The 14,450-nt window shown below is 40.9% G+C and overlaps 1 protein-coding gene across 4 annotated transcripts in view; it reads right to left on the bottom strand.

Moving 5' to 3' along the window:
• ST6GALNAC3 (ST6 N-acetylgalactosaminide alpha-2,6-sialyltransferase 3) overlaps nt 1-14,450 on the bottom strand; it is a 697,085-nt gene that overhangs the window by 115,190 nt on the left and 567,445 nt on the right. The window contains exon 4 of one of the 4 annotated variants that reach the window (XM_075557365.1): nt 703-798. The exons of the other annotated variants lie outside the window; for them this stretch is intronic. Coding sequence (XP_075413480.1) covers nt 747-798 — 52 coding nt within the window. The 3' untranslated portion in view covers nt 703-746. The remainder of the gene's footprint in view (nt 1-702; nt 799-14,450) is intronic. 4 annotated transcript variants of the gene reach the window in all.

Below are 14,450 nucleotides of genomic sequence, written 5' to 3'. Positions count from 1 at the left end.
CTTAGGACCCAAAAATTCCAAGTGAAATGAAAACATACACAAAAACTTGGACACAGCTGTTTATATTCGAGCAGCATTATTCTTGCTAGTCAAAAAGTGGAACTAACCCAAATGCTTCCCACAAACTCACTGCCATGGCCCTGGTTCTGAGCCTGTAGCAGAGAGCAGGACTGCCTCTTTCATTTCTACCACTCCAAATCTTAATGAGCAACAGTCTCACGGCCTCATGTTTCTCCTATGAGCAACCGGGTCTAGCCACTGACCTGTGTCAACAGCTCAGTATATATATATAGCCCACAGCACCCCCGGGGCCCTACTGAAATGTCTATAAAATCACAGATAAATTAATCACTAAAATGGAATATATTCATATAATGGAGTGTTACTCAGGCAATGAAATTAATTGTTGAAACAAAAAAGAATTACTGATGACTGTAAAATAGTGATGAAACAGAAAATACTAATCGAAATGAAAGACGTCTGTGGCGAGAAGCACATAGAGGGAAATCCGCTTATATGAACTGCTCAGAAGAGGCCAGTGCCCAAGGGGAAGGAGTTGGGTTAGTGATGATGGAGGGAGGGGTGGTTCAGGCAACTGTGGAGTGAGGAAATGGGTTTCTTTGTTGTGAGGACAATGTTCTAAATTATAGTGCTAGTTGCACAAATGTGAATGTACTAAAAAGCACTGAATTGCACACTTACATGGATGAATTGCACGGTGTCTTCATAAAGCAGGGGGGTTTGCTTCATTTTCTTTTGCTTAATGATGTCCCACCTCCAAAGATCCCAATGGCCAATCTGGAAACACATCCCTTGCTAGTCTGAATGCGTTCTTCATCAATACTTTCCTCCAATCTTCCTATTCCATCTACTTTAGACAATGTATTCCGTCTCTGATCTGATCTCTCTCCTTTTCCCTGCTATCTACTCATTCCAATTCAGTATTTTTACTGCTTTCACTCTAAATCTTTCACAACATCCCATCCTCTGAGCCAATCAAAATGTCTCACCTTCGTTGGCTCAGGTTTACAACTCATTTCCAGAAGACCCTAAATTATCACCCCCATTTTGCTAGGAACAATAACTACGTAGTGTGTCTTCTACATACATTTTTTTCGTATTTGCTTTTCATGAAGAACTTTAGAGGTAAATGCCAGCATGAATCTAATCCCCTAAATGCAGAGATTCATCAAGTTTCTACTTTCCCATTTCTTGATCACTACTCTCACCAGCTACCCAAATGTACACTCTTTTTTTTAATCACCCTAGCCCCTTGGAGTGAGGTCAGGTGTCACAAGTAAAAATACATTTCCCTTTAGACTGCCAACGCGGCAGACATTAGCTACATGTATGGGAGTCTGGAGAATAACCTCATTATTTTACCTGTTGGGACCCCTTATCCTTTGAGGTTTATAATTCACTGAATATTTCAGAGAACACATGGAAATTATTAATGCTTATGGATTTATTATAAGAAGAAAGAAATTGGCAAGGTCTGAGATGGCTCCCAGAGGATGTGATATGATCTCAGATACATAGATGTCTTTTACTAGCCGGGAAGATCTCTAAGTCTCAGTCTCTTGAATGACACACTAAATCATGTCTCCTTATTTTAGCTGATATTGGCTTGCCATATGGATCTTTTCTGGTCTGGGCAGCCACCTCTTTCCAGCATAAATGATCAGATGTGGCACCGAAGTCTCAAACCAAAGCACAAAATTGCTCAAAGACTTGTTTCCAGCAATCAGGGACAAACACACTCTACTGTTGCAAAAAACAAACTCACTACCACAATGTCCAATTTAACTCATAACAACCCTGTAAGACAAAATTGAACTGCCCTTTAGGGGTTTTTCTGGGATGTTAAATTTTGTTTTTAATTGTTTTATTAGGGGCTCATACAACTCTTATCACAATCCATACATACATCAATTGTGTAAAGCACATTTGTACATTAATTGCCCTCATCATTCTCTAAACATTTCCTCTCCACTTAAGCCCCTGGCATCAAGTCCTCATTTTCCCCTCCCTCCCTGTTACCCCTCCCTCATGAACCCTTGATAATTTATAAATTATTATTTTGTCATATTTTTCTCTGTCCAACATGTCCCCTCACCCACTTTTCTGTTGTCCATCCCCCAGGGATAGGTCACATGTAGATCCTTGTAATTGATTACCCCTTTCCAACCCACCCTCCCTTTATGCTCCCAGTATCACCACTCAAACCACAGGTCCAGAAGAAATCATCTGCCCTGGATTCCCTGTGTTTCCAGTTCCTATCTGTAACAGTGTCCATCCTCTGGTCTAGCCATATTTGTAAGGTAGAATTGGGATCATAATAGTGAGGGAGAAAGGGGAGGAAACTTTTAGGAACTAGAGGAAAGTTGTATTTTTCATTGTTGCTACACCGCGCTCTGACTGGCTCATCTCCTCCCAAAAACCATTCTGTAAGGGGATGTCCAGTGACCTACAAATGAGCTTTGGGTCTCCACTCTGCACTGCCTCCCTTATTCACTATGGCAAGATTTTTGTTCTGATGATGCCTGACACATGATCCCATTGACACCTCTTGATCACACGGTCTGGTGTGCTTCTTCCATGTGGGCTTTGTTGCTTCTGAGCTAGAATGCCGCTTGATTACCTTCAAACCTTTAAGACCCTAGATGCTTTTTTTTTTTTTTTGATAGCCGGGCACCATTAGCTTTCTTCACCACATTTGCTTATTCATGTGCTTTGTCTTCAGTGGTTGTGTCGAGAAGGTGAGCATCATAGAATACCAATTTAAAAGAAGTATTTAATAAAAGTATTTAACAAAAGTATTCTTGCATTGAGGAAGTACACTAAACCTATAAATATATGCACATAGATCTATTTCCCCATCCTCATATATTAATAGAGCAACAAGTGTTGGAGTGACTGTGGGGAGACAGGAACTCTCATCCACTGCTGGTGGACCTGTAAGTATGTACAGCTACTATGGAAATTGATCTGGTGATATCTAAAACAGATGGAAATAGAGTTACCATATGACCCAGCAATCCCCCTACTGGGCATATACCCAGAAGAAGCAAGAAACAAACCAAGGCCAGACATCTGTGCTCCAATGTTCATTGCGGCACAGTTCACAATTGCAAGGAGTTGGAAGCCACTCAAATATCCATCAACTGATGATTGGATTAAAAACTGTGGTATATACATACAATGGAGTACTATGCATCGCTAAAAAGCAGTAATGAACATATGAAGCACATCGCTGCATGGGAAGAACCGGAGGAAATCATGCTAAGCGAAGTAAGCCAAGTACAAAAGGACAAGTACAACATGAGTCTGCTAAGGTAAGCTTTTTTAAAAAAATACAAAAGGGACATAGGGGAAAAGCTACTGTATATAAACATTCCTGGGGTGAGGACCAGGCAATATGGCAGGGACCAGACAAAATACAGGGATACACATGGCAGACAACTAAAAAAGAGGTGGGTAAAGGAAAAAATAGTAATGAACAAGAAATGGGTAGCGGGGGCATAGGGCACTAACCTACCCAAGGGGAGGGTGTTGTTTATATCTCCACAGGGAAAGAGGAACCAGACTTCAGCCCAGTGCTCTAAGATGTGAATTCAACATGCCGGCGTGGAGTAGGAAACCAGTTGAGAGGTCTGGGGGACCGGCTCCATCCCAAATACTAAGTGGACAACTGCCCCTCCCTCCAGAAGAATTTATTTCAAAAGACGGCATTGAATCTGCAGCTCAGGGAGAGGGATATATCTGATCGCGCACACAGGACCAGATGAAGGGGGAGGAGGAGAGAGTGGAGCACATCCTGGCCCATCAGGCCTTGAGGATAATGTTTCCAATTAGAGCAGCCAGTGGACAGAGAGGACCACATGGCCGGCCCCACTATGAGACATGACGCCCTTCACTGAGCCATAGCCCTACAGGGGACAACACTGGAGACACAATGTGGGAATTGCACCCGATCTGATCCCGCCACACCGAGGCAAAACACTAATAGGGTGCATCAGAACAGCAAGAAAATGGAGCGGTGAGGTCCCCAGGGAATGCTGAAGGTGGACTTTGGGGCCAGGGCATGGTGCCCCAACAGACTAGATTGAAAAACACTCCTAAAGGCCAACAAATGGTCCTTGACCTAACTACAAGCTTTTCTTTCTTGCTGTGTTTTGTTTTGTGGGGTTTTTTTTTTTGGTCATTGGTTTGTTGTTGTTGTTTTGTTGTATATTGTTATTTAGTTTTGATCTGTCTTGTTTTTGTGCATGTTATTATCTCTGCAGGTCTGTCTAAATAAGATAGGCTGGATGAACAATCTGGAGGAGAAAACAATGGGACCCAACAGTTCTCAGGCGACATGGAAGAGGGGGAGCTGGGGGAAAGTTAGTGGTGTTAACAAACCCAGGGACAAGGGAACAACAAATGATCCAAATTGGTAGTGAGGAGGGTGTGGGAGGCCTGGTAGGGCATGATCAAGGGTAATGTAACCAAGAGGAATTGCTGAAACCCTGGTGGGAACTGAGCATTATAGTGGGACAGGAGTGAAGTCAAGGGAAATAGAGAAAGAGCTGGGAGGCAAAGGGCATTTATAGAGGTTGGGGTGTTAAATTTTTATAGGAGCAGATAGCCTCATCTATTTTCCATGGAGGAGATGGTGGATTTGAACTGCTGATCTTGCTGTTAGAAGGCTAAGGCATAACCCAACATACCTCTACACATTCTTTACCCTACACATTCATTAGAATCACCATCACAAATTTGAGAACAGGGGGAAAATATTAGTAGTTGCAGCATTGTACAGTTAATATAAATTGGGTCCAGAAAAACAAGAATTCAATTCCATTCATGTGCCTACTTTGCATTTGTTGACATTTTGTTTTTTAATTATTGCAAATAATTATTCATGATTTTTTTGTTTTATCTGCCTGATGAGCTTATCATCTTCTGAAAGTATATAGTAACTTCACTCCAAGGGAACTTACTGCAACCAATTAACAATAAAATACACGCTGCCCATAAAGAGCTAGTATTTCTGGTGTATTCCAGAAGACTCTCCTTAGATTGTTCAAAGAAAATTTAATTTGGGGGATATTCTGACTGATGCCAAAATGGCAGTCTGTTTCCATTTCACAGAAGAGAATTGATTTAAACTGCCAAGGAAGACATTTAAGTGAACTTGGGCAAATTACTCAACTTTTCTAAACCTCCGATTCCATAGCTTTACAATGAGAGAAAATCTACTCTGAGTATAAATGAGCTTGATGTTTAATTCATATTTAGGAAATGCTTGTGTATGGTATGTAGTCAGAAAATACTAGCTATTTGCATTATCCTAGTCATGATGATTATTGCAAAATACCTCTACCCTGAAGTTAAGCTTTAGCAGCACAAAACAATTTATATAATTCAGATGGACAAGGGGGCTCTCAAAAAGTTCATGGGGGAAAATGGAATGAAAAGATAAGAGAATTTGTTCACAAACTCTTTGAAGCCTCCTTGTATTTTTTGGGCATTAAAGTGAATACAGCTTCTTAGATCATATAACTATAATTGCTTAGAAAGCTGTAGGCAACCACTCTACAAAAACGTTGATTTACACTTGATGTCTCCCCTCTGCTCCCCATCTAATCAATCACAAGTTTGAAGAAACTGGTTTTATTACCCTCGGGAATGCTCTGACTACCGTTTTGTGAAGGATGTCCCAGAAGACAGTCTCTACCAAGAAATTACTGATATCTCCCTGGTGTGTCCTCATCTGTTGAGAGTTTTTCATGAATTTTCAGGTCGGATTGTGTTTCTTTTTGCTCTCCTTTCTTTTTTTGTATTGAAACCGAGTAAACAAGCTTAATAGGCAATTCCTACCCCTCCTCACCCACCAGCAAAAGTTTTCAGGGAAGAAAAGTTTGTTATATCTATCTTGAAATGTAGTTATATATTTTAACTAGACTTTGAAAAGATTACGTTCAAAGATGCACTCTCTTTGTCAGGCATGAAGATGCGTCGTAACTGCAGGACATAAGATGGTGATTTAGTACTCAATAGCATGGATTGTTTCTGTTTCCCTTTGTTTATTGTTTTACAATTAATCAATGGATAGACCCTAGGAGTTTGGTATCTTTCCCCACATTGTGAATGTAGTGGGGTGAGAAAATAATACTCTTTGTAACTTATAATTTTCCACTGAAATGAGGTCTTTGGTCCATAAAGTATTGAATGAACAATGGGCAATAAGTGTTTTAATCAACTTTTGAATTTTTAAAAAGCTAAAAGACCAGGGAATTACATTATTATGACTGTGTGTATACCATTGCTTTATTATTTTCTCAATAATTACATGAATATGTACATTTAAGTAGGACAGATATAAAGAAACAAGATTGCTCAACCACCATCAAAACCATATTTCCACCCTGTTCTGGCACTTTACCGCCAAGAACAATTGCACTGAAATGACTTTGTAATATGGTAGTTCTGATTATTGAGCAGAACATAGTTTCTTTGCATAGCATGAGATCTACAAAAGGTTTTATGTGCAAACTCTAATTACAGCGCAGAATGCTATTTCTTTGCAGTGCATCAGAACTACAAAAGGGTTTGCATGCATGCAAATCTCAGAAAGGATGCCAAAGATGAACAGGAAACTATCAGAAAAGACGAAAGTGGCTGTAAGCCAAGGACCATCTTCATTGTGCTGCGTCACCAGCCAGTCTTCTCTCAGTGCTGCCCAGGATCACCTCCAGGAAGACAAGCCCTCCCGGGCCCACTCAGTACCCAGTCAACTTGAGCAATTCCCTTTTGTCTCCCAAGGAATCTGGCTACAGGTGTTATGAGTTCTCTGGATAAGTGGCCTGCGTGATTCACCACCCTAATAATAAGGGAATTATAGCAGTGGATCAGATTACCTTGGGAAGCCTGGGATCATAGATTTCCATATCATAGATGTACTTTGGAGGATATTTTCCAAACTCTTTCTTTAATTGTCCAAAAAAATACAGCTAACATATGTATATTTTTTTCAAAAAGTTGTGGAAAATTGAATTAAAAGATAATGCAATTTTCCCATGGATTTCTTCAATGGTTTTATTGGCATACAATTCATATACCAAACAATTCTATAGTTCAGTCCCATCAGGAAAAGTACAATTGTCACCGCATCAGGTTTAGAACAATTTCTTCATTATTGTACTCATTGTTAGTAGCTCCCCATTTCTCCCCAAACTCCCTTACCATCCAGTTACTGTCTCTGTAGATTTAGCTAGCCTGGAGTTCATATACAGAAAAACATCTCTAAAAAACAAAAACTAACACCAATGACAAAGTAAAATAGATTCAAACCTCAATTAAAAAAGCAGAAAATATAAAAGCCTAGAGAACATTCTATATGGAACTTCAGGGAAATCAAATGATAGGGCGCTAAAATCTAACCTGTCTGCATCTGCAACAATCCACTTTCTAATACAGTTTGCATAATTGCAAGAATATTCACAACCCTGACCCACGGCCAGAGGGCTTACGCCACATGTATGGCCCTTCACCTTTTAAAAACGGAACCATTTTAAAATGGGTCAAAAGGGAGATCAAACGACAAGGTATTGTCTTTGAACCCATGACTCACGTAATCAAGCTTACAATGCTCTCTGCCTGTAACAGGACTATTCACACCCTCAACTCTGATTGGAGGAGATTTACCGGAGTTGTAATCCAAGTATGGTCCCTACTGATGAACTTGGGGCTTTTGCTGTCATGCCTGGCCTTCTGAAAACCAGGTGTTCACAATTTAAGTTCTGATTAATTTGGTCTATATTATTTGCAATCTTTTGGTCACACAGGCTGGTGTGTTTCTTCCACGTGGATTTAGCTGACACCTGACTTAGTCCTTCTGATAACCAGACACCAACTAGTTTCTTCACCAAACTTTGCTGTAGCACTCAGATTGTGGTAGTTACATAATCTGGTATTGATTTGAGGATTAAGAGGATAGGGTGGCGTCTAGCCGTCAATCAGGATATAGTCAATGAGGCCCCTGTGTGGGCATGGCCTCCTGAGGATTCTGGAACTGCGGTATTTCCTCCTTGGAAGCAGGAGACCCTCTCTCTCTCTGCTCACTCCCTGAGAAATGCTCTACTGACAAGACACATGGCACTATGCTGATAGAACCTGTGCCCAGAGATCTGGAGGAGGCACGTGGAGACCCCTGCCAGCGCTGACATGCATCTACCACCACTGGATCCACAGGACTTGCACCCACTGGTCTGTGATCTTCCTGCATTCGGCATCATTGCCTGTGTTTACTGAGTCTGAAGAAGACTTTATAGATAGGTATCAGACATATGGGCTAATATTGGACTTATGGACTTGATCTGGACTGAACTGGGGTGTTCTCTCAATATTCAATTGCTCTTGTATACAAAACTCTTTCTTCTACACATGAGTCTCCCTGGATTTGTACCCAGACTAACACACATCTCTTCTGTGCTCTCTTCATGTTCTTGGATTGGGGCTAGAATTAAGAGCAAAACAAAAATCCATTTCATGAATAATTTTAGGCCCTTTCATGTATGTGTGTGTACACTAATATCTACACATATTGGCATATATAATTTATTAATATATTTACATGCAGATTTATTAATAGATAATATATACAGTAAAAGTGGCAAAATATTTTATTACTATAACATGTCCTATAAGTTCCAGCAAAATAATAAAAATTTCAACAAAATAAACATATATAGATGTAAAATCACATAAGAAAAATGATTGCACAAAAATCATCAGGTTTCCTGTACTTTAGGAAGGAAAATGTGTTTCTCTGGCATATTCTCAGTAATCAATATATATTATCCTAAGACTGAAAGGATTTTTAACATTAGAATATCTATCATTGTATTACATAACCTTAATAAATTACATAATCAATGACAATCTCTGTAATTGTCAAACAAACATTTTATGAAATATAATGTTCATTATGTTTATTAGTAAAGTAGAACCAAAAGAAAAATCTATAAACTTGATAAATACCTATCAAAAGTCTATAGCAAAGATTAAAATTAATAGTGAAATTTTAAAACGTTACTATGACTATTCCTCTTTAATGCCAATTAACATAATTCAATCAATGTAATAAGACAAAAAAATTAGGCATATCTAGAAAGAGCAGAAAAAGTATTTATAGAAAGAGGATCTGTTTGTTTACATAGAAAATGCATGAAAATCTATAGGTCCTTAAAATTGGTAAGTGTTAAGCAAGGTAGCTAAGTCAACATAGAATTAATAATAGTATTTCTACAAAGCAGTAATAAATAATTGGGAGTAATAATAATATACAAAAGTACCTTAGTCATAGAGCAAAATAAACTAAAAGTGAGCAAAGGATCAATCTAGTCAAGGTTGCATCTGTAGGCTAAATTACAAATCCTTATGATTGACATTAAATAATTGAATAAACAAGAGGCATATCAAGGTTATGGATGAGGAGAACCAAAGTAATCCACACGTCGGTACATTTATGGTTGAGTTGCTCACAGGCTTTTTCATGGGACACTGAAAACTAATTCTGAAATTTATATGAAAGCGCACACACACAAAAACAATAGTTTGGACTATTTTGAAGAAGAAAAAGGTAGAGATGATTTAACATATATATTATGATTAGTAATAACAATGCTGATTATAATAATATTAGTAACAATAATAAACCCAGACAAAACCTATTCCCATAGAGTCTCTTCAGATTCATAACTATTGGATAGGGCAGAGGGTCTCTAAGGCTGTAATCTTTCCAGAATTAGACATTGTCCCACAGAGCAGCTGGTGGCTTCTAGCCACTGCCTTTTCACTTAGCCCCTGAGTTCTTAAACACTGCCACCAGGATAGAGAGACTAATGCTGGAGGCTAGTATGTATGAGGATGAGCCCAAAAGTATTGGTACTAAGTTCCCTGTTCATACACTCACGTTTGTTCCATACAAAACATGCTTGAACACATCTCCTCTATCGGTGGACGGCGTCAGAGAAGGTCATGAGCACGGCATAAGCAATGCATTTGTTTCCATCTCTTTGAGGTGCTTCGAAGCCAGGTGTAGCTCTGAGGGGTCCACTGGCCCCCTGGTGACATTCAAGGCCGAGACCTGGGCTGGGAAGGTTTTAGTGACTGTTTTCTTTTGTCTTTGCTCCAAAAGGGTGACGCTGAATGATTTTCTTGCAGACGACAGGATGATCATGGATCATGGGGGATTAGTAGAAAGACATTTTAAGAAAATTAAAAGCAAAAGCTTTAAAGCCTTCATAAGAAAATACAGGAGGGTATCCTTGGGGCTATGGAGTTAGAGATGAATTTTTTTTTAATAAGAGGTATAAAAAGCTCAAATCACAAAGCAATAGGTTGGTAAATTTTACTCTGTTAAAAATGAATGCTTGTATTCACAAAGCAACACCATAAAGAATGTAAAAGGACAAGTCACACTTTCCAATTTGCATTAACAATACAGGATTACTATCATTACTATAATTTAAAGGAGAAGTTAAACCTTTACAGGAGTAGACAGCCTCATCTTTCTCCCAGAGAAGATGATGGGTTTGAACTGCTGACCTTGGGGCTAGCAGACAATGCATAACTTTCACTGTGCCAGCGTAGCTCCTTTTATACAATTCTTGAAAGTAAACAACTCACTTTACCACTCACTGAAACCAAAACCTCGCTCATTGTCAGTAAGCTCCGGTAGCATATGCATTGGCTGCTGACCACAAGGCCAGCTGTTGGAAATCACCAGCTGAGATTTTGTAGCTTTGGAAACCCACAGGGGAAGCTCTACTCAGTCCTACAGGATCACTACAAGGCACCTTACCACATGCAATAACAAAGGCAAATGGATGCAAACAGGAGAGCTTCAGAGAAGGAAACACGATTAGTCAACCCACCCAGTGAAGAAATGCTCAACGCTCGCTGGTCAAGAAAGCATACAATTGAAGAATGTAACAGCACACCCTCCAAGACGGATGCCATGACACCAAGTGTTCAATCCAGAAACAGTTTATCTCATATACTGCTCATGAGAGTGTCATTTTGTACAACTACGTTGTTGAATATTTTGGAAATATCAAAGGAAACTGGAGACATACACCTCCCTCCCCTTGGAGGGCTCAGGGTTCAAGCCCACCAGCTGCTTCACAGGCGAAAGACAAGGTTATATGCTCTCACGCACTACAAGTCAGAGTCGATCTGGCAGGAGTGTGATCTTTCCTTGTTCAGTCCCTGCAACTTCACTTCCAGGTAGCTACCATAGACATGGAAAGTCTAACATTTAGAGTTCTAGAAACTTGAAAAGAGTGTTAATTGTAGATTACGTTATGCGCAATGTGAACAATGGTGATCAACCAAAGTGTTGACCAGGAGGAAAGATAAACGAATACTGGTATAGTCATACAAAGCAATGCTACCGAGTTCAGTGCATGAATGTGGTTAAGAACCAATAACAATATCGACTGAATGGCTTGACAACAATGTTTTGTATTTATAGAATTTGGGTAGCATTTAAGAACAGTATCATATTTATCTAGCTTACAAGTATGCAAACCAATTCCCTAGAATTTTACTTATGTGCATGGGTAGCCGTAGGACAAAAAGCATGCACTGGACCTATATTGAGTATAATGCTCACTGCCAGTGAGTCAATTCTGACCCATAGAGACCCTATATCACTGAATATAACCGCCCCCTTCGGGGTATTGAGACTTTAAATTTTTACAGGAGTAGACAGCCTCATTTTTCTATCAGAGCAGATACTGGCTTTGAACTGCTGACCTTGTGGTTGGTAGCTCAATGCATAACTTTCACTGTGCCAGTGGAGCTCATTTTATCCAGTGTAATAATTACCCATTAAGGTAGCAACAAGAAGAGACTTCAACTATATTTGACATGTCTTGTTCTTCAGACAGCAACAACATCAACAGCTCACAGGACCGCCAACAAAATCTTAGAACTGAATGAAGCTGTGTGTTGGGTACGTGGATGTATCTTATTCCATGTATAGCTATCTCAAATATGTTGTATTAAATAAAAATAAGCCACGTGTAAGTTACATTTTGGCAGCTAGAATCCTATTTTCTCAGGAGATTATGGCTATACAACAGCCACTCAGAGGTGTTGTCCATCTCCCAGCTAATCAGTCTTGGCATAAGGACTATGGTCAGGCATGAGGGTAGCTCCTGGAAATAGAACAGAGAGAACGCCAGTCATGAAGCATGTGTGCATTTTAGCGGGGTTATAAATGTACAACTGCAAATCAGGATACAAGCCAGGAAGAGAAAGTTCACTGCCTGCAAGTCAATTCCAACTCAGATTGACTCAATAGCACAGGGCAGAACTGGGTTTCCAAGACGGTAACTCTTTACAGTAGTAGACTTTCTATTTCTACAGAAGCAGGAAGCCTCATCTTTCTCCCTCTGAACAGCTGGTGGTTTTGAAATGCCGACCTTGTGGTTAGCAGCCAGTGCACAAGTACTAATGCTACAGGGAATTATGACAAAGAGCACTCGTGGGGCAAAGGCTGGGGCAGACACTGAAGGAGTTTTGCCCCTAAATCTCCTCTGCCCTGATATCATATTTTATGTTTCAACTTGGCCAAGCTACGGTGCCCGCTTGTGTGGTGAAACGCTCCTTAAACTCCACTGTAAAGTAGTTCCCTGCTATGAAGTCAGTTGGCTTTAAGTAGAGCGGATGACCTCCCATAATGTAGATGTGTCTTAATTAAACAATTGAAGGCACTCAGAACAAAATGATAGTGTTCAGTAGGGTGTACTGTCTAATACAAATTGATATTTTTCTAGAACTCCCTCATTCTCCGCCCTTATTATCTAACATAGGTTCCCAAACTTATTTGGCCCAGAACTCCTTTTCAGAAAAATAAAAATACTCACTGCCCCCTGACTATTAGATATCTGCTTTTGTAGCCCTCCTGGATCATTCTAGGCCTGGTCTTCAACTTTGGAAACCATTGATCTAACCTATAGATTTGAGACACAAGACTGTAGGAAATGCCAACCTGTCACCTGACAGCTCCCACAAACATCTGTGACAATTTCTTAAAAGAAATTTCTCCCTGTTTGTCTCTCACTCTCATAAGACCCGTATTTAGTAGTTACCTGTTGTTGAGTCCGCACCTGACTAATGATTTACTAATGATTTTGTACAAGGGTGTGAAGCACTGCCCAGTCCTGCACCATCTCCCTAGTCAGTGGAGGATTGATGGTTGTGCTCCAAAGGATGGTCACTGGTTGATTTCCAGGAGAAAAGTCACCAGGCCTTTTCACTGTGTCTAGAAACGCTGAAGAAACATGTTCAATGTCGCAGCAGCATGTGAGCTTCCACTACGGGATGGGTGCTGGGTACACACGAGGTGCCCTGGCTACATTTGGTCTACAGCATGGGAGGAAACAATTCTACCACTTCTCCACCACCGCTTCTCTAGAGGACCCTGATTTCCTCCACTATTCCAATCGGAGAGGCTCCTGGTGGGGTAGTAGGTGCACCAAGGGCTGCTAACTACAAGGTTAGCAATCTGAAACCTTAGGAGAAAGAGGAGTCTTTCTACTCCTGTAAAGAGCTCCAGTCTTAGAAACCCACAGGGGCAGTTCTACCCTGTCCTATCAGACTGCCAGGAGGGAGCGTCGGGTCAGTGCCAGTGAGGTTGGTTTGGTGTAGAAGCTGAGAAGCTACTCATGGGACCGACACAGCGGTAATCCGTTAGACAGAGTTAGCGGTCTCTGGGGACGGTTCTTTCCATTGCTCCGTCAGTGTCCTGCCTGGACCACGGATGTGATGTTGGGAGTGGAAAAGACATCGTGGGCCAATGAAGAGGCAAATCGTCTGCTGGGGGGTCAAGGTCGGGGTGAAGCAGAGAGACAGCCAGACCCTGCGTGCTCCATGACCCTGCTGAGCCATGTCACTTGCCCTGGGACCCCGCACCTCAGGATTTGTTTCTCAAGACGTAAACTATGATTTCATCAGGATGCAGCCAAAATAATGGCTAAGACCTTTGCTCACAGGAGTTTCTCTTCTTTGTAGCCCTGATTCATTTTAAACCTCTACAAGGGAGCCTTCTCTGAGAGGTGACATGAAGACAAGGCAGAAGGAGTGTGCAGCAGAGTGCCAGCCAGGCCTGAAGTGGGAATGCGCGAGGGATGTAGGAGAAGGCTGTTCCAGAGGACAAGCAATGTGAGGGATATTGGGAAGCGTGTGGCTGGGAAGGGGAGCCCTCAAGTCTTCGTCCGGCTCCAGGTTAAGAACCAGCAGCCAGCTGTCAGTGTGTGGTCAGATGGTGGTTTGCGTATTGCCGTGGTGCAGAGAGCTATGCCACACTGCTATTTCAAGTGCCCGCAGGGTCACCCTCCTGTTAGAAACAGTGTAGTTAATGATCTGTAAACCAAGACCAACTCATAGCACCA

This window comes from Tenrec ecaudatus, chromosome 1 (genome assembly GCF_050624435.1).
Source record: "Tenrec ecaudatus isolate mTenEca1 chromosome 1, mTenEca1.hap1, whole genome shotgun sequence".
Classification (NCBI taxonomy): Eukaryota; Metazoa; Chordata; class Mammalia; order Afrosoricida; family Tenrecidae; genus Tenrec; species Tenrec ecaudatus.
The sequence above is the reverse complement of the archived record's forward strand: the minus strand, read 5'-3'. Positions and strand labels throughout refer to the sequence as shown.